We start from the raw sequence: 20,416 nt of genomic DNA, 5'->3' as shown, positions 1-20,416 counted from the left end.
TATCACCGTTGGTGTAGGTAAACAATTGCCTGCCCTTATTTTATGCTGTGCATGTGCGCCAAATTTATTGAATGATCATGTGATAAGTTTTGCTCTGGTACACATTTCCTGAAATTTCCCTTCAGTACACCATTTTCTATGGTTTATCCACTGTGACTTTTTAACCCATTTCACAACATTTTGTGACTTTTTATGACCAAAAAACCAGTGTAAAAACAAATAATAAATTCCCTCCTGTGTGTAAACCAAGTCTAAGAATCACATGCACACACTACTTGCCAAATGTTTTCCACAACATGGTTATTATGTAAATATAAACTTACCAAGCATTTTCCATTGTTCAACACTGTCACTGTCCCATTAGTGTACCTGTAAGAAATATTCACTATAAATATACACTGTACTAGACAACAATAAAGGGTAGCTGACCGGTACTAGGAGTTGTAAAATTCTGACCCTTACCCATTAACATGTTTCTCTGGATCACATTTTTTACTTGTTTCAATGCTGTTTTCTGCAAGTCATTAACACAAAGGATAATATTTGTGAATTGCATAGAAAGTGGTGTTTCTTTAGTTTTTTAACACATACGTGTAGCTGCAAGCAAGCTGTGCTTTGTTAGTGTCAAATGAACCTTTATCAGTATTATCTCAAAAAGTGTCAATGAAAGAGATAACTGCTCAAGTTATAAGGGCCCAACAGGTGACCCAATGCTCCCAGTCAAACTTATCAGAAAATGAAAAAAAACTCACGGTAACCAACCAATGAATATGGGGAGTGACTATATTAAAACATAGCTTTTACTAAGTATTCTTAAAATATCAGTGCTGCATCCAGTGTGGATGACTAAGTGCAATAACCGGACAAAACATGAAAATAATGATCTCAATATTCATCAAGGGTTCATGGATCGATTATACCCAGAATATAGAGTCAAGAGATAATAAAATCATATTAAATATTGTCACACTCAATATGATTTTGCTTAATGAGGTTTCTCTAGAAAAAGGTTTCTCGACGTGTTTCTGCCGAAGTGTCTCGGCGTCCTCAGGGGAAACCTTTATAGAGTGTTTTTACACAAATAAAATGCAAACAGCCTGATATAAGTCCGATGCTTATAATGTTAAGCAATCATGCAACAAAATAGCCGTAGAGGTAGCCTCAGGACATCAGGTACCTAGAAAGAAAGAGAGAGGACACAATATAGTATAGAGTGAGGGACATCCATATTTCCTTTTTCAATGATTCCCCCTCAGCCTCTACTCACATGCAGGCAATGCTGCCTAGGTATACCTGAAAAAAAGCACAAAAGGAAGAAACCTATTCACTCATTGTCCTGTGAAGAGAACCAAGGAGACAGTGTCTGCTCTATATGTTGGTTACTCATGGTTACGATGTCCGGGCTTCAGGAAAAGTGGTGATGTGCAAACCTGCTTCAGCAGGGAGCCGCGATCCCTGGCTTCACTGCACACACCACATGTCAGCGGCGTCTGACGTTATATCCGGTCGCCCGGACACATGCGTCAGAGAGGATATTCTATGCGCATGCGCAGAATAACGGCGATCCCGGTCGCTAAAATGGCTAAGTGTTTGCATAGGCTCAGTACAAATCAGTCGCAATCTGGTCGATATTCTCACACATAGCCATCTAGCCCCTGATGTTAGATCACGAGAAACATGGCTAGATAGAGCCCCCAAACCCCTAGGAACGTTTTCCTGTGGTCGGTACAAAGCATGCCCCCATATCTCCAGGACAAATCACTTCTTCTCACCGGGTAACACTAGGATGAACATCAGACAGTTTATTAATTGTAATTCCCGTTACCTAGTCTACATGGCCACGTGTGAATGTGGCCTTAGATATATTGGCAAAACTATCAGGGAGTTTAAGAAGCGCATGTTGGAACATCTGGGGGATATCAAACACAATCATGATACCCCCCTAGCAAGGCATATTAATATTGCACATAAAGGGAATTACCAAAATCTCAAGTTTATCGGCATTGAAAAAATGACACCATCAGTTAGAGGAGGGGACCTTGATCATTTACTTCTTCAGAAGGAGAGCAGGTGGATCCATCGACTCAATACTACCTACCCAACAGGTTTAAATGAACAACTTAATTTTGCCTGTTTCCTTTGACACAGTCTCCTGTTCTGGTGACTGACAGGTAGTGAGTGAGGGCCTTAGTAGGCTCTCCGAGTTAGTTTCACCATACCAAGCTAGGGAACACAGGGCCTCATAGGAGTTTGGAGTGCGGGACCGCCCTTTTTAGGGCTGATCATGCTGCCTAGGAGTAGGGCTGACTAGTTAGTGTAGGGATTGGTAGGACCCTTAGGCCCATACTATACTCCTGTCATACTCCCCTTGTAGGGCTCCCCACCCCCAGGAGATCGTGTCCCTGAGTACACCTAGCTCTAGCACATTTCCATTATTATGAGACACCCACGGATCCTTTGAATCCCACCACTACCATCAGTGGCAATAGTGCCCTTTTCATTAGTTGGGCACATTGGTGGTTTCCATGATTCCGTGGGTTTTCTCTTTTGGAATAAATAATTTATATCTATTGACACTATACCCCTGAAAAATTTAAAACTGTTACCTGATAAATATACTATGTTCTACAGAACATAGTTATATATCATTGTATGTTTTGAGTTGGTCCAATGTTGGTGAGAGTCCAGACTTGCTGTTTCTATTTTAAGAACAAAAACCTATTACATACACAGGTAATATGACCACATGCCCCTCCTTGTATGACCTCATAGACTTACCTTTTTCTTTTTACTCTATTGCGCTTGTTGCGTCTACTGACGAGACGCCGCTGACATGTGGTGTGTGCAGTGAAGCCGGGGATCGCAGCTCCCTGCTGAAGCAGGTTTGCGCATCACCACTTCTCCTGCAGCCGGGACATCGTAACCGTGAGTAACCAACATATGGAGCAGACACTGTCACCTTGGTTCTCTTCACAGGACAATGAGTGAATAGGTTTTTTTTTCCTTTTGTGCTTTTTTCAGGTATACCTAGGCAGCATTGTCTGCATGTGAGTAGAGGCTGAGGGGGAATCATTGAAAAAGGAAATATGGATGTCCCCCACTCTATACTTTATTGTGTCCTCTCTCTTTCTTTCTAGGTACCTGATGTCCTGAGGCAACCTCTACAGCTATTTTGTTCCATGATTGCTTGACATTATAAGCATCGGACTTATATCAGGCTGTTAGGGTTCTGTTTGGCATTTTATTTGTGTAAAAACACTCTATAAAGGTTTCCCCTGAGGACGCCGAGACACTTCGGCAGAAACGCGTTGAGAAACCTTTTTCTAGAGAAACCTCATTAAGCAAAATCATATTGAGTGTGACAATATTTTATACGATTTTATTATCTCTTGACTCTATATTCTGGGTATAATCGATCCATGAACCCTTGATGAGTATTGAGATCATTATTTTCATGTTTTGTCCCGTTATTGCACTTAGTCATCCACACTGGATGCAGCACTGATATTTTAAGAATACTTAGTAAAAGCTATGTTTTAATATAGTCACTCCCCATATTAATTGGTTGGTTACCGTGAGTTTTTTTTTCACTCAAAAAGTGTCATCAATAGAGAGCTGATACACAGTATCATATATTCATCATACTCTTTACATAATCCTACACCTGTGATATAGAGCCATTGAAGGAATGGAACAATACACAATGTCTTAGCTTGTGAGAAAATAATAAATAGACTTATTACGATGCAACACATAGCAATAAATGCACAGACTTATTTAATTTGGAAATATGTACCGTCAAGTTCAAATATTTCATTGTAAATGCCTTCTGATGAGTTAATTTGCATGGCATCAACCTCAGCCTCAGCATTAATGATTTGCTGAGCTACAGCTTCCACTATTGGCATCACCATAGCAGCTGTAGAGGTGTTGCTAAGCCACATGGAAAGAAATCCAGTACTGAACATAAATCCCAGCATTAACCTAAAGACAAGAACACAAGTTAAAAATAAAAATAATTTACAGTAATATATATATATATATATATATATATATATATATGCTGTTATACAGAAAATATGTTGTAGTGTGATTGGTGAGCTAACCCAGCCCTACACAGGATTAGTAAGATAGTAAAAGCTTTCCAGTGTAAAATAATGAAATATGAATATAGAATATATATATATATATATATATATATGTGTGTGTATATATATATATATATATATGTGTGTGTGTGTGTTTATATACATATATATATATATATTCGTAAAAATGTTACAGTACGAAAGAATATATATATATATATATATATATATATATATATATATATATTATGGGTTTGGTTGTTTTTTATTTATTTATATAGTATATGTGTATAACGTACCATGCAGGATTTACTCCCACTAGCATCACCATCCTTAAGGCAATTCTTTTGTGTAGATTCCATTTTTCTATTGAAGTTGCCAAACAAATCACCCCCGTCAGCAAGAGATGAAAATCTTTAAAATATGTAGATGCAATCTGAAGACAAAAAGTACGCAGACTTGACTGTTTCAGATGTACACGATAATGTATCTTTTATAGATCTACACAATAATGACACTTTCTAAAAGTTTTCAAAATCATTGCAGCTCACGTACAGAAATGGCTTCATAGTGTGTTCTATTTATAAATATGGTCACCATTTTTTGTGTTTTCTTTGTGGGTTCAGTTCATTTTTTGGGAGTGGGAATTCTTTGCAAAGGACATGTTTAGGCATATATTTTTGGCTATTAAAACCTATGGCACCTTTCAACTGAGCACATTTGTCCATCACAGTGTCATCATGATATAAAATCCCAAGGGAATCTGTTAACTTATCAGTAAGATAGGATACAGGTTATGTACATAAGTGAGTACACCATTATCTGCCTCCTGACGAAGAGTGACGAAACACATGGTGGGGTGCATCACACCTACTCACTAGCTTGTCCCATTCGGGTAATTGACCACTTATGTATTTACATGCAAGTTACCAGTGCATAGTTATTGTGCCATTGAAAACATTTTTGAGGTTTAAGTGGATGGGTCTCCATTTTTTTTGTAAGGATATTTTTTTTGTGGTTTACAATAGTGGAGTGTCAGTATTAGTAGGTTCTATGTTGTTTCTTTGGCTGACATATATGGTGCGGCTGCTTGAATTTTGTTGGTTTTGTTGCATTTTTATAAGTGGGTCCACAGTACTATCCAACACTGATCCCAACCACTATAAAAGTTATTACAGAGGTACTATGATTAACACAAGAAGGTCTAAACTTACTGTTTTAGATGGTAAGATCCCGAATAAGGGAAACATTAAAGCAGGTATAAAGGCAGTCACTGAAAGTGGCAGAGCTTCTGATAGCCAGAACAGAGCTACTACAAAGAGTACATATGCACATTCTGCTTCCTGCAACCAGCAAAACACAAAATAAAAGTTAAACAATGAAATATGCATGTTACGGTTCAGTTACTACCTCAGGCTACTTCTTCTGTTCAATAAGTTTTAACAGTCTTATATAGTAATATAGATGTCTTCCTATGTAGCACAGGAGCTTTGACACCCTCATGTATAGTGTTGCTCGCGAATATTCGCAATTCGAATATTATTCGCGAATATCGCATATTCGCGAATTCGCAAATTTCGCGAATATAGCGCTATATATTCGTAATTACGAATATTCGTTTATTTATTTTATTTTTTTCACAGCACACATCACAGTGATCACCCCTCTCTGCTTCCAGCTTGTGTGGTGTAAAGAAGGCTCTAATACTACTGTGTGAGACTGCCGGGCGAAATTTCGCATATGCGAAGATTAGCATATGCTAATTTTCGCATATGCGAACATTCGCATACGCTAATTTTGAATATGGTAATTTTCGCATATGCGAATGTTCGCATATGCGAAAATAAAACGAGAATATTACGAATATGCGAATATTCGCGAATATATGACGAATATTCGTCCATATATTCGCGAATATTCGCGAATTCGAATATGGCCTATGCCGCTCAACACTACTCATGTACCACAACTCTCACCTCTGTACCACCTATAGCTACACCCAAAGCCTAAAGTTGCAAATTTTCTCAATGCTTATACAGAACATGTATTTAGAAGCTCCCTAAAAATAAATTAGGTTGCGGCACGTTTCTTATAAGCATATTACAGTCATCTTTATAGAGCTGTAAATGTGGATACTTAAAGGGGTACTCTGGTGGAAAACATTTTATTTTTATTTTTTCATATCAACTGGTTCCAGAAAGTTAAAGAGATTTGTAAATTTATTATATAAAAAAATCTTAATCCATCCAGTACTTATCAGATGCTGTATACTACAGAGGAAGTTGAGTTGTTCTTTTTCTGTCTGACCACAGTGCTCTCTGCTGACACCTGTCCATGTCAGGAACTGTCCAGAGTAGAAGCAAATATCCATAGCAAACCTCTCCTGTTCCTGACAGTTCCTGACATGGACAGAGGTGTCAGCATAGAGCACTGTGGTCAGACAGAACTCAACTTCTTCAGTAGCATACAGCAGCCGATAAGTACTGAAAGGATTAAGATTTTTTAATAGAAGTAATTTACTAATCTCTTTAACTTTCTAGCACCCGTTGATTAGAAAGAAATTGTTTTCCACCAGAGTACCCCTTTCAATGCATGGTTAGGCCAGGAAAAATAATTGCAATTTGGCATAATACTCTCATAAGACTGTTCTAAATTAGTATTGTTAGCTTCTTTGTTGTATCGATCACCTGACTCCCCATCACCACCACACAAAAAAGTCATGAAGCAAGAATCTCACGTCACAGAAAGGTGAGAGTACATCTAAAATGTGGAGTACACCAAACCTATTATGGGGCAGATTTGTCAGAACTGCCCATAACAACTAATTAGAGTGTGGAAGTCACTAGGAGAGATGATGAGGATTCTTCTGGATGTAGTAGCCCCTGATGTTTGCATCATGTGTCAGAGTGGTACTATACCAATGTTCCTCTGGGGCCCATACATTTTTGTCAGTGAAGCTGTTTCCTTGTGCAAAGTGAAGGAATGAGAGTTCTTACACTAGAATTCCATGAAATCACTTGTAAAAGTTACTGAACTCCCTTTGCAATTACAGGGAAATAAAGATATTTGAATACAGCTTGAAATGGGACAGCTACAATGGTACAGACAGCACTAACTGGACCATATGGCCACAATAGATTGGTGTAAGAGTGGTTTCACACCACCTTTTGTACTTATGGTTCCCGTATATGGCTGGGAGGAGGGGGGCGGGGCTTAATCGCGGCGCTCGCACTCAGCTGTATAGGGGAACCGTATTTAATGCATGTCTATGAGCCGACCGGAGTGAACCACAGCCTCCGGTCGGCTGCGTTTTCGGCCGTATGCGGTTTCCCGACCGCAGGCAAAAACGTGGTCAACCGCGTTTTTGCCTACGGTCGGGAAACCGCATACGGCCGAAAACGCAGCCGACCGGAGGCTGCGGTTCACTCCGGTCGGCTCATAGACAGGCATTAAATACGGTTCCCCTATACGGCTGAGTGCGGGCGCCGCGATTAAGCCCCCCCCCCCTCCTCCCAGCCATATACGGGAACCATAAGTACAAAACGTGGTGTGAAACCACTCTAAGACAGAGACACCTTTGTACTCTCCCTCCTGGAGGATGAAATGTAGTAGAATGTATCCTCGCAGTGTGGACTAGAACAGGGATCAGGAACCGTAACTTGTGGAATAGACAGATGATATGGGGCCTACAGCCACTTTTCTTGTCACAAATACATCTGTAAGATTCTCCAGTACCTAATAAATACAATGGGGGAAATTTATCAAAACTTGTCCAGAGGAAAAGTTGCCCAGTTGCCCATAGCAACCAATCAGCTTGCTTCTTTCCCGTATTTAACAAGGCCCCTGCAAAATGAAAGAAGTGATCTGATTGGTTGCTATGGGCAACTTTTCCTTTCGACAGGTTTTGAGAAATCTCCCCATTATATATCCAGCAAATCTTTTATACACTCAGTCGCCTTGCAAGTTTCTTGAGGTTGGCAGCTGTACGGGAACACTACGACAGCTTTCATTTTTTAAAGTTCTCTGGTAAATGGAAAGCTGAGTTCTGATTGGTTGCTTATAGGCAAATAAGACATTATTTGTCTCAGATAGTTTTTATAAATCTGCCCCCTATATAGTCATTTTTACACTTCTCGACAGTTTTAAAAAGTGGATAGAAAAAGGGACATGGTTGCGATGACGCATAAAATGCACCAACTTGATTGAATATATGAAGCAATGTATACATTTTTCCCAGTTTCTCTTGAAAAACGTCAGAATATAGAGTAGAGGATAAAAAAAAAAATGAAGGCTGAATTCAGATAACTATACCTGTATGAGTTCAGTTACATTATCATTATACAAAATATATGCAGACGGAGCACAAGAGCTACAATACAATGATGTGGAGAGGATTAGATGCTGGTGGCCTTCAAGAGCTCATGGCTCACAACACATTATCTAAGTAGACAATATATTCCTTTAATTCTACAGGCACGGCTTAAGCTTGGCTGGCAGGTTTACTTTACAAATAGGAAGGATATAACCTATATCTCATATTCCAGAGAGGAAATTTGCACTGCAAGGGACTTCATAGAGATGGACTGCTAACAGCCAAATGTCTACCTGTATTAAATACTTGTTTATTTTAGAGATTAAGAGATTAACATTTTCATTAGGCAGTTAATCTTGCTTGGGCTTTCATGATTTTAGAAAAGGCTACAATCAAAATTTCATTTTAAGTAGCTTCCCGTGAGATGCTGAGAGGGAACCTGACACTTTGCGAAGCTGAACTGTATGTTGGCGCTAACACTCCATTGTGTCTAGTCCCCTGGCAACAATAAGGCTAATAAAGTTAGAACTTGTACAATGAGAACAGAAACATGAGACTAAGTTTTTTTTGTTTACTTCTATTTGCCTTAAAAATGTTGAACTGATAAGCAATATGTGAGCAAATGTTTTGTGCACTCAGTTAACCGGGTTTATTTAGGATTAATATTCAATGGTTTGGGATGGAAAGTCCCAGAAAAGTACATAAAAAAGTGTCTATGGACAATGTCAGTGATACCACCATATACTATTATGACTGGTAGTTGCACAACGTATAGATACTTTGCAGTACTTAAACATTGGTTTCCTTATTGTTATATTACTATAGGGAATAAGTGAGAGCACACAGTGCGTATAAGGTACAGAAGAAATGTCATACAAAAGACATTCAGAAACACAACACAATTAACAGGGACATATCAATAGGTTTATTCCGATGCTTTCACTACTTTTTTCATTGCTCTAATGTTAATGAAAAATTTAGGAAAGATGTAAGTGTTCTGTACCAACAGCTCTTATACAGACTTATGTGTCTCCATGGTAACAAAGTACAAACAAATTCTGTGTAGGCTGATCTTGCAGCCATACCCCCATTAACCTTTACCCTTTCTCTTCCTAAAATAAATGCAGTAGATAAACATGGAGAAGGTAGGTCAGTATCTGCATTGAAAATATCTGTACTGTGTGCATGACATTTGTTCAAATGCAGATGAAAACTATGGTATAACAAGGAGCCATCAGCTCTGTGCTGCGTACAGTGCAGACCATAGACAGGAAGGTGCTTATTGTCTGAACTGCTCTGCTCATCAGTAGAGAGGCGATTGGAGGGGGGGGGGTGTTGCATTAACTGTATGTAGACAACGCAACTGAAATGGGGGCAAAACTGAGTTGTCGGATCAGCACTTGTTTACATCACACTTTGTCTAATAGAGAGCTTTAAAGGACCAGGTAGGACTTACAGGTGGACTATTATATCCCCCCCCCCCCCCGTAGAACAACATCCATATATTCTTTTGTTTATTTTGCCTTGTATATAATATCTTATTTACTGTATTACATTATAGGAATAACTGCACTCATAGTTCCTCTTTATGTATTGTGGGGTGGGGAATTTTCCTTCTCCTTTTCACGTCATTTACTGTATTAATAAATGCAGCCTTGGTTACTTAATAAAGTTTACTGTTGTTTGGCATTATTCTTTACAAGTTCTCAAGATCTTACTGAGATGAACCTTTGACCACCGTCAGGAAGTTTCAAGAACAGCTCCTTATATTAGTCATCAGTTCATGTGTCCCTTTCATTGTCAAACAAATTGAAGTGTCAAATGTTTTGACCAGTCAGGGTCTAGTTGGTCAGATTCCCACCAATCGTTAGAACACGCTGGGTGCTTCTCACACCGCTCCTTGTTCTCCTTATTTTGCATGAGACAGGGTCCAAAGACTTGTCAAAAGTTTTTTTTAAATGACAGGAACACTTTAAATACAAATACTGTTTACTTAAAGCTTGTCGTTATCCATAAAGTACAAATACAGAATAGGATGCCCATAGCATACTTTGGGCCCATGTTGAGCCCCAATTGTACATATAATTTTACACAAAAGCACATGAAAGTTCTTATTTTGCTGAATCTGGGAATCCTCAAAAAAACTGTTTTGTTTGACTAAATGCTATATCATGGAGGTATTCTCCTCTTGAAGCTCTTCGGGAGCTTTTACATGAATGTGCTTTGCCCTTGTATTATGTCTGTTTGTGGATCTTAATAGGGGGCTAATGTTAGTCTAGGGGCTAATGTTAATCTAATCACATGGTCTCATAAAATACATGATTATTTTAAAAACGATAGCATGTGTTATTTTCATACATCTTGCACATGGAAAATGCACATTAAAGCCTATGGAGAGGGATTAAATATGGAAGCATCCGTATTTGATCCACATTGCATTCATATTTCATCAGTATTATCATCTGTATTGCATCTAATTTTAAAATTGTAGTTCAAATTTACCATGCATAAATATGGATGCAGTGCTGATGAAATATTGTCATACTGATGCCCTTCGTCCGTAATATTCTTTTCAGATCCGTATTATACAATACACCTGGGTAAAACAGGCCATTGCAATCCTGTTTTGGTTGCCATTTTTCTTCAAAACCATATGCAGATCCTAAAGAGAAAATAATTCATCCACTAAAGCACAGTGTGAACAAACCTAAAGTGGACGGAAATAGCAGAAATAACAAATCATGATCCAATGTTATCTTTGGACTTTCACACTTGGGTGTATTTTGATCTGTATTTTGCTTAAGTGTTTGTAAGCAAAAAGCAGAAGAGGTACTTAAAAGTGTTATAAAAAATGTGCACCTTCCCTATCTTTTCCATACACTCCTTGTTTTTGGATACAAATGAAGATAATGCCAAAATACTGACAAATATACTTCCTTGTAATAGTGGCCTAAAGGTATGTTCACACTGGGCTGATTTGGTGCAAGAATTTCTGAAAATAAAATTCTATTCATCTGGAGGGCTTGGTTTTGGTGGAAAGTACAAGGATTTCTGAAAACTCATTTAGATGAACGTGACATTTCAATAAATTCCTCACTTGCCCTGCAAACCGATCAGGATGGGTACTGAAAAAGAATTGGCAATATAAAATCTCACTACTGAGAGCAGATGCAATAATGACATTAATTTAAAGTGCCAGAGTAACAACATGCATTGTATCTGACAACTGAGTAATGTAAGGGTTCTTTCCGACTTACTAATGTAAATAAGAGGGCATAGAGAAATGGCAGGAATAAGGAAAGATAACACTACTTACTTGTGTTTTTATGATGAGAGGCAAAGGTAAAAGAAGTAGCGGTGAAACCACAATCAGTAAAAGCCTCCGGTACATCCATATGTAACTGAGAAAAAACCGCATTGTGCTGGTGTGCTGGTTCTGCTTGCCTACATGAAAACAAAATCTAGAATGACTCTTAAATAGATGAACTTCATTAATGTTTCTCTAAGGAATCACCTTTAACCACTAGCAGGTGGTTCTCACACCTAGTAACCAATAAAGTTTTATTGTTTTACTGTAAGTATTTGACTATTGATCACAGGAAAAAATAAACTTTTCCAATAATCAAATATTGCAGAAAGATTAGTGAAAATATCACAATGGCATGATATTTCTATTGTATAAAGAGAAGCAAAGCAGAAATATCTATTAGTCAGACCACACATGGAATACGTTGTACCGTACTAGGCCCCAATGCACAGGGTTGACCTAGTAACTACATTAAAATATTAGGGGCAGTACAGGACTATACCCAGGACTATCTATAACAAGGGGGTATCCTCTACGTCTAGAGGAAAGAAGGTTTCTACACCAGCACAGATGGGGATTCTTTAATGTAAGAGCAGTGAGAGTATTGAACTCTCTACCAGAGGAATTGGTCATAATAAACTCAATTAAAGAGTTCAAAAAGGGCCTGGATGCATTTCTAGAGAGTAATAACATGTTATGGACATTAGATTAATTGGGACAGAATATTGATCCAGGGGTTAATTTTGATTTCCATATTGGAGTTGGGAAGAAATTTCTCAAGTCTCCCAGACCGATCAAACATACTACACCCTGTTTCAAATTATTATGCAAATTATATTTTTCTCATTTACCTAAATAATTGATGTAAATAACAGTCAGCATAACTCTCATGTTATAAACTATTAAGAGTACAATTCAAATGTTATTGAAAAAAACTCCTAATGATAACAGTATTTTTTTTTTTAAACATAAAAAACTTACAATGCATTGTTCCAAATTATTACGTACAGTGGCCCTGATTTAGTATTGTAAACCCAACATGTCTGGTTGTGCGCCAGAAATTCTGTCTGCGCCAGAATTTGCGCCAGAATTGAAAAAAAAATGATTAACTCTCCATTTTACTGAGGAAACCAGAAAAGTTTCACAAAAACCCAACAAATTTACTAAGGTTTCCACAGAAAATACAGTGGATTTGAGCTGAGGAAAACCCGACAGATCAGAGCATGTGTAAACAAAGTAAAATGTAGGGAAAGTGCAAAATGTGGAAAAACCTTAGTAAATACCGTGGAAAAAATTGTTGAGAATTAAAACCCACAAAAGAAAACTCCACTCTTAGTAAATCAGGGTCAGTAAGTTTCAAAACTCTTTATAGGTTGTAAAGTACTGAAAATCATCATTTGTTGTGTTTGCAGCATATTTACTGAAATCAAAAGCAATTTCAATCAAATTTGTAACAAAATTTTTTACTTTTTAAACATTTGAATAGGTCACGTTACATTTTAACATAGGACCCCTTATTTGATAGCAGCTTCACAAGTCTTGCATCCATTGAACTTGTTAGTTTTTGGACAGTTTCTGCTTGAATGTGTTTGCAAGATGTCAGAATAGCCTCCCAGAGCTGCTGTTTGGATGTAAGCTGCCTCCCACCCTCACAGATCTTTTGCTTGAGGATGCTACAAAGGTTCTCAATAGGATTGAGGTCAGGGGAGGATGGAGGCCACACCATGACTTTCTCTCCTTTTAACCCCATACCAGCCATTGATGCAGAGGTATTCTTTGCAGCATGAGATGGTGCATTGTCATGCATGAAGATGATTTTATTATGGAAAGCATAGTTCTTCCTTCTGTACCAGGGAAGATAGTGGTCAGTCAGAAACTCCACATACTTTGCAGAGGTCATGTTTACAAAGATGGGAACCCTAAAGGGGCCGACCAGCTCTCTTCTCATGATTCCAGTCCAAAAAATGACTCCCCCACTGCCTTGCTGACATTGCAGCCTTGTTGGAACAGGTTAGCCGTCCACCAACCATCCACTACTCCATCCATCTGGACCATCCAGGGTTGCTTGGCACTCATCCATGTACAGAACTGTTTGAAAATTAGTCTTCATGTATTTTTCTGCTCAATGCAGCCGTTTCTGCTTGTGTGTGCATTGGTTAGTGGTGGCCGAATAGAAGGTTTATGCACAGTTGCAAGACTATGGAGGACTCTACTCTTTGATGTCTGTGGGACTCCAGAGGCACCAGCAGCTTCATATATCTGTTTGCTGCTATGTAATGGTATTTTAGCAGCTGATTTCTTGATCCGATGCATGGATGTGGCAGAAAACTTCCTCAATGCGCCTTCATCTGCACAAACCCGTCTGTGCTCTAAATAAGCCACAAATCTCTTAATAGTGTGATGATCACGCTTAAGTTTTCGTGAAATATCTAATCCAAGGCATTGAACTATTCCCCTCTTTTAGGCAGCAGAGAGATCCTTTTTCTTCCCCATATTGTTTGAAAATGGTGCTCTGCTTAGTAATGTGGAACATCCACCATTAGTAGTTTTTCCTTAAATTGGGCTCACCTGGCAATCTAATTATCACAGGTGTCCAAGATTGTTTTCAGTGATCAAAAGAACCACAATGCCATCCATGAGTTAAACTGAAAAACAAAACATTTAATCTTTATGACACAAATAGATTTTGCATAATAATTTGGAACAGGGTGTAGATACTGAAATTTAAAACTATCGTCGGTATTAAAAATAAAAATGTAAAAATAAAAGATAAGATGTCAACAGTATCTAAAAAAAAATGGTCATAATAAAGTTTTTGTTCATTCAGCATATTACCTATCCATCCAGGGTCTTGGGAAATAGGGTGGGTGGATATGTAATATGTTAAATAAACAAAACCTTACCATAATGGTGGTCACTAGGGCTTCAACAAATGAGTAATCACACAATCGATTCGTTGCCGATGAATTAATCCAATAATCGATGAATTGGGGAAAAATGTCAAAATGACCAAAAAAGGTTTTTTTTGGGGGGGGCTTTACCTTAAAGTAAGGAATATACTTTCTATAGATTTTATGTTTTCTCCGTGCCCCTACTATTACTTGGCACAGTGTTGCAGCCCTAGTGATCAGTTTGTAGTTTTGCAACAGCTGGAGGCACCCTGGTTGGGAAACACCGTGCCAAGTAATAGTAGGGGTGCGGGGAAAACATAAAAACTAGAAAAAGTATATTCCTTACTTTGAGGTAAAGCCCCCCAAAAAACCTTTTTTGGTCATTTTGCCATTTTCCCCCAATTCATCGATTATTAGATTAATTTATCAGCAATGAATCGATTGTGTGATTCCTCACTCGTTTATTGCAGCCCTAGTGATCAGTTTGTAGTTTTGCAACAGCTGGAGGCACCCTGGTTGGGAAACAAACGAGTGAGTAATCACACAATCGATTCATTGCTGATAAATTAATCTAATAATCGATTTTTTGGGGGGGCTTTACCTCAAAGTAAGGAATATACTTTTTATAGTTTTTATGTTTTCCCTGCACCCCTACTATTACTTAGCACAGTGCTTCCCAACCAGGGTGCCTTCAGATTTTGCAAAACTACAACTACCAGCATGCCTGGACAGCCTTTGGCTGTCTAGGCATGCTGGGGGTTGTAGTTTTGCAACAGCTGGAGGCATCCTGGTTGGGAAACACTGTCTTAACATCTAAAGCAAAACTGTCACCTCCATGCGAGGTACGGAGGTGCAGGTACCATCAGTTAGGGCATAATACTATCTAAGTGAAAGGACCTTCTCTTAGATTGCATTATGTCCTAACTGATAGTGCCTGCACCTCTGTATCCAGTATTGGTGGCATTGTGCTCCAACCCCTGGCCAACCAGCTCCCTGCAGAGAATATGAAGTTACTGTGCAGTGATTTCATATTTCCCATCGGGAGCTCGGATTGATTAATCCGTGCCGACCAATCAGAGCTCCCGGTGGGGTATATGAAATCACAGCACTGTAACTTCATATTCCAGTGCTGGGAGCCTGCAGGGGAGCTGGTGGAGTGCAGTGCCACCTGCAGAAGTGCAACGCTGACCCAAAGAATGTGTTACAAATGTCATATTGCCGGGGTTGTGACATTTGTAACTCGTTTTTTGCATAACAATGAATTGGAGCTCGATTCCTCGATAATGGGATTCATTGACAAGGAATCCCGATTAATCGTTGCATTCCTAGTGGTCATAATTCTATTGTGGCATTTTCCTCTTTAGGCACCAGGTCCAGTAGCAGATGTAGAGATTCCTGATCCTCTAAATGCCAAATGAAATCAAATAAGGTGCCTTTGGTTCAGAATGACTCTCACATTTATTAGTATCAACAACTACTCCAACTAAAGTTTGCAACAGGGTCCTTGTGGTATCCTTGGTATACACATTAATCATAAACACAAGATTTAAGGTGATGTTCCCTGTAAGCAAGTGGTACAAACAAACTGTGTGGATAGAAACAATTTAAAACGCTGGTGTTGACACTTTAGGGCTCGTTCATATTAACGTCAGTCCCCTTAAATTCATGCCTGTTCTCAAATCTGTTCAAGCCTTTTGCAAATGGTTGTAAATAGATCTTATCGATGTCAATGAGATTTCTTTACAGTCCTTTGTCACCCATGTGCACTTGTTTGGTTCCTATTCCATTATTTGTACCAGAGAAAAGATGTTGCATGCAGTATTTTTTTCTCAAAAATAACAGATTAGAAGCGAATATATGATATTTAACATTGAAGTCTATGGCAAATGGATGAGCCTGTAATGTCATCCATTTTAATCCGTTTTTTTCAATCCGTTTTTGATCCATTATTATTTTTGAGCATGCTCAGAAGAGGTGTAAGCAACCAATAAAGAATACAAATGGATTCAAAACTGATGCAACAGGATGCCACTAATGGCATCCCTTTGCATCTGTTTGGATCTGCTTGTTAATATGGTCCGTTTAGTAGCAATGACGGGAGAATAGCGGGACAGGAGAGAATGGCCATGTGAACCTAGCCTTTAAAGGAACGCTAGAAGGAGACTAGACACAACTTTACTTTTGCATCAACATTGATGTGTCAACACTAACGTTACTGTTTCAAACCATATTTCATACCACTGTTTCACACTATTTCAAACCATACTCTAGTGTTACTCCATACCGCAACAGTCATTTTTTACTGCAATATTTCCATTTGTAAGGTCAAATTTTTTTTTATTTATTATAATTTTTTTTTTTTTTTACAGGTAGTTAAAAAAAATTAGGATGATATTTTAATTGTGTTCATAATTATAGTTGTGACAGCCTGGGAATGTAGGGTATGGGGAGTGTAGCTGTACGGTTATTAAAGGGTGCTTGTTAACCCTTGCTATTCGTGACGCCAGGGTGAGGGGTCCTCAGTAATACTTGTCCTACTGCCACCCTTCCCAAGAGCGATAGGGAGGTAGATAATAATAGAATGTCCACAACCGGAGAGTTTTCTGAAACAGGTATAACTTTTGCTGAAGATTTTCTGCCAGCTTCAATCACGGAACAGTCTCTTATGCATACAACTGCTTTCTTTGGAGATTGACAAAGGTTGGGACTTTAGCAAGTTAGAGTCTTTAAGTATTATGCCCTGTTCCACTGGATTTAGGGGATTAGTTGCAGTTCAGTAGTCATGCTAGCATTAACGGGGGTAGTTTAGAACTCACGGTTTTAGATCTGCTGAGGCCGGTAGGTTTTTCAGGCCTAGCGTGTCTTTGAAAGTTGCGCAGAACCGTCCTGATAGTCCGGCATCCACGAGAGCAGCAACCCAAGAGAGCGATAATTGGCTACAGCTCCCTTATATGGGCAGGAGCTGGACTAATGCTAATTGGTCCATACTGATGTCAATCACCATTACAAAGACTTGTGGGTAACACATGACCGAAGGACCTCCTAAGGTCCTCCAACATACCATAGAGGAGATTAACATGGTCACATGACCGAAGGTCCTGCGACGCTAAACAAGGTAAGTACTATACATTATCCTAGATATATACTATTATTAACCCCTTAAGGACTCATGATGTACCGGTATGTCATGAGTCCGCTCCCGATCTATTACGCGGGGCCACGCCGTGGCCCCGCATCATAGAGGATCGGGCCCAGCCTCTAACAATGGCCGGGACCCGTGGCTAATAGCGCGCGGCACTGATCGCAGTGCGGCACGCTATTAACCCTTTAGACGCAGCGTTCAAAGTTGATCGCCGCGTCTAAAGTGAAAGCGAAACCATGCCGGTTAGCCGCGGTGTCCCGAACCGCTGCTGGACACGAGGAGGGTCTCCTACCTGGCCTCCGGGTGTCCGGTCGTCGAAATGACTGCTCAGTGACTGAGATCCAGGCATGAGCAGTCAAGCGGCAGAATCATCAATCACTGGTTTCCTATGAGAAACCAGTGATCAATGTAAAAGATCAGTGTGTGCAGTGTTATAGGTCCCTATGGGAGCTATAAAATTGCAAAAAAAAAGTGAAAAAAAAAGTGAATAAAGATCATTCAACCCCTCCCCTAATAAAAGTTTGAATCACCCCCCTTTTCCCATAAAAAACAAAAACAGTGTAAATAAAAATAAACATATGTGGTATCGCCACGTGCGGAAATGTCCGAATTATAAAAATATATCTTTAATTAAACCGCACGGTAAATAGCGTTTGGCCCAAAAATACCAAAGTCAAAAATAGTGCATTTTTGGTCACTTTTTATATCATGAAAAAAGGAATAAAAAGCGATCAATAAGTCCTATCAATGCAAAAATGGTACCGCTAAAACTTCAGATCACATCGCAAAAAATGAGCCCTCATACCGCCCCATACCCAGAAAAATAAAAAAGTTATAGGGGTCAGAAGATGACAATTTTGAACATATAAATTTTCCTGCATGTAGTTATGATTTTTTTCAGAAGTACAACAAAATCAAATCTATATAAGTAGGGTATCATTTTAATCGTATGTACCTACAGAATAAAGATAAGGTGTAATTTTTACCAAAAAATGTACTGTGTAGAAACGGAAGCCCCCAAAATTTACAAAATGGCGTTTTTTTTCCAATTTTGTCTCACAATGATTTTTTTTCCCGTTTCGCCGTAGATTTTTGGGTAAAATGACTGATGTCATTACAAAGTAGAATTGGTGGTGCAAAAAATAATTTAGGTGCAAAATTGAAAGAGTTATGATTTTTTAAAAGTAATGAGGAAAAAACGAAAATGCAAAAACGGAAAAACCCCAAGTCCTTAAGGGGTTAAATATATACATATATTAACATTAGACAATTAGACTTGAGAAGAGGCGACTAGGGGTTGTCCCACCTGAGGGACCCTTCCTGTGCTTAGTTACTCTGACTTTGGGGACCTCTACACTAGGTATGGTATGTAATACGGTAGCAGGATACCACAAGGGCCCTGTTACAATAGATATTAATACTTATAAAGCTGAAAGTCAATTTTTAAACCAAATGCACCTTATTATTAGTGTTGAGCGGCATAGGCCATATTCGAATTCGCGAATATTCGTGAATATATGGACGAATATTCGTCATATATTCGCATATTCGTAATATTCTCGTTTTACTTTCGCAAATGCGAAAAATTCGCGTATGCGAAAATGTACATATGCGAAAATTAGCATATACAAAAATTAGTACAAACAAAAATTCGCATATGGGAAAATTAGCATAAGCGAATGTTCGCATATGCGAAAATTCGCATGCCAGTCTCACACAGTAGTATTAGAGCCTTCTTTATACCACACAAGCTGGAAGCAGAGAGGGATGATCACTGTGATGTGTACTGTGAAAAAAACCAAAAAAAAACAATATTCGTAATTACGAATATATAGCGCTATATTCGCGAAATTCGCGAATTCACGAATATGCGATATTCGCGAATAATATTCGAATTGCGAATATTCGCGAGCAACACTACTTATTATGAACCTATGTTTCATGTTATTTTATTATTTTCCATTCCCTTTTATCTTTACATATGCAGATATACACTGCTCAAAAAAATTAAGGGAATACGTAAACAATACAATGTAACTCCAAGTCAATCACACTTCTGTGAAATCACACTGTCCACTCAGGAAGCAACACTGATTGACAATCAATTTCACATGCTGTTGTTCAAATGGAACAGAAAACAGGTGGAAATTATAGGCAATTAGCAAGACACCACCAATAAAGGAGTGGTTCTGCAGGTGGTGACTACAGACCACTTCTCAGTTCCTATGCTTCTTGGCTGATGTTTTGGTCACTTTTGAATGCTGGCAGTGCTTTCACTCTAGTGGTAGCATGAGATGGAGTCTACAACCCACACAAAGTGCAGGTAGTGCAGCTCATCCAGGATGGCGCATCAATGAGAGCTGTGGCAAGAAGGTTTGCTGTGTCTGTCAGCGTAGTTTCCAGAGCATGGAGGCGCTACCAAGAGACTGGCCAGTACATCAGGAGACGAGAAGGAGGCCATAGGAGGGCAACAACCCAGCAGCAGGACTGCTACCTCTGCCTTTGTGCAAGGAGGAGCAGGAGGAGCACTGCCAGAGCCCTGCAAAATGACCTCCAGCAGGCCACAAATATGCATGTGTCAACTGATACAAACAGAAACAGACTCCATGAGGGTGGTATGAGGGCCCGACATCCACAGGAGGGGGTTGTGCTTACAGACCAACACAGAGCAGGACG

General features: G+C 39.0%; 1 protein-coding gene across 1 annotated transcript in view; it reads right to left on the bottom strand.

The window, feature by feature from the left end:
* SLC13A1 (solute carrier family 13 member 1) overlaps window positions 1–20,416 on the bottom strand; it is a 94,580-nt gene that overhangs the window by 71,055 nt on the left and 3,109 nt on the right. The window contains exons 2-7 of the mRNA XM_056573787.1: window positions 11,717–11,844; window positions 5,303–5,431; window positions 4,388–4,524; window positions 3,797–3,984; window positions 463–514; window positions 324–369 (exon numbers count right to left, since the gene is read on the bottom strand). Coding sequence (XP_056429762.1) covers window positions 324–369; window positions 463–514; window positions 3,797–3,984; window positions 4,388–4,524; window positions 5,303–5,431; window positions 11,717–11,818 — 654 coding nt within the window. The 5' untranslated portion in view covers window positions 11,819–11,844. The remainder of the gene's footprint in view (window positions 1–323; window positions 370–462; window positions 515–3,796; window positions 3,985–4,387; window positions 4,525–5,302; window positions 5,432–11,716; window positions 11,845–20,416) is intronic.

This window comes from Hyla sarda, chromosome 4 (genome assembly GCF_029499605.1).
Source record: "Hyla sarda isolate aHylSar1 chromosome 4, aHylSar1.hap1, whole genome shotgun sequence".
NCBI classification, from domain to species: domain Eukaryota; kingdom Metazoa; phylum Chordata; class Amphibia; order Anura; family Hylidae; genus Hyla; species Hyla sarda.
The sequence above is the reverse complement of the archived record's forward strand: the minus strand, read 5'-3'. Positions and strand labels throughout refer to the sequence as shown.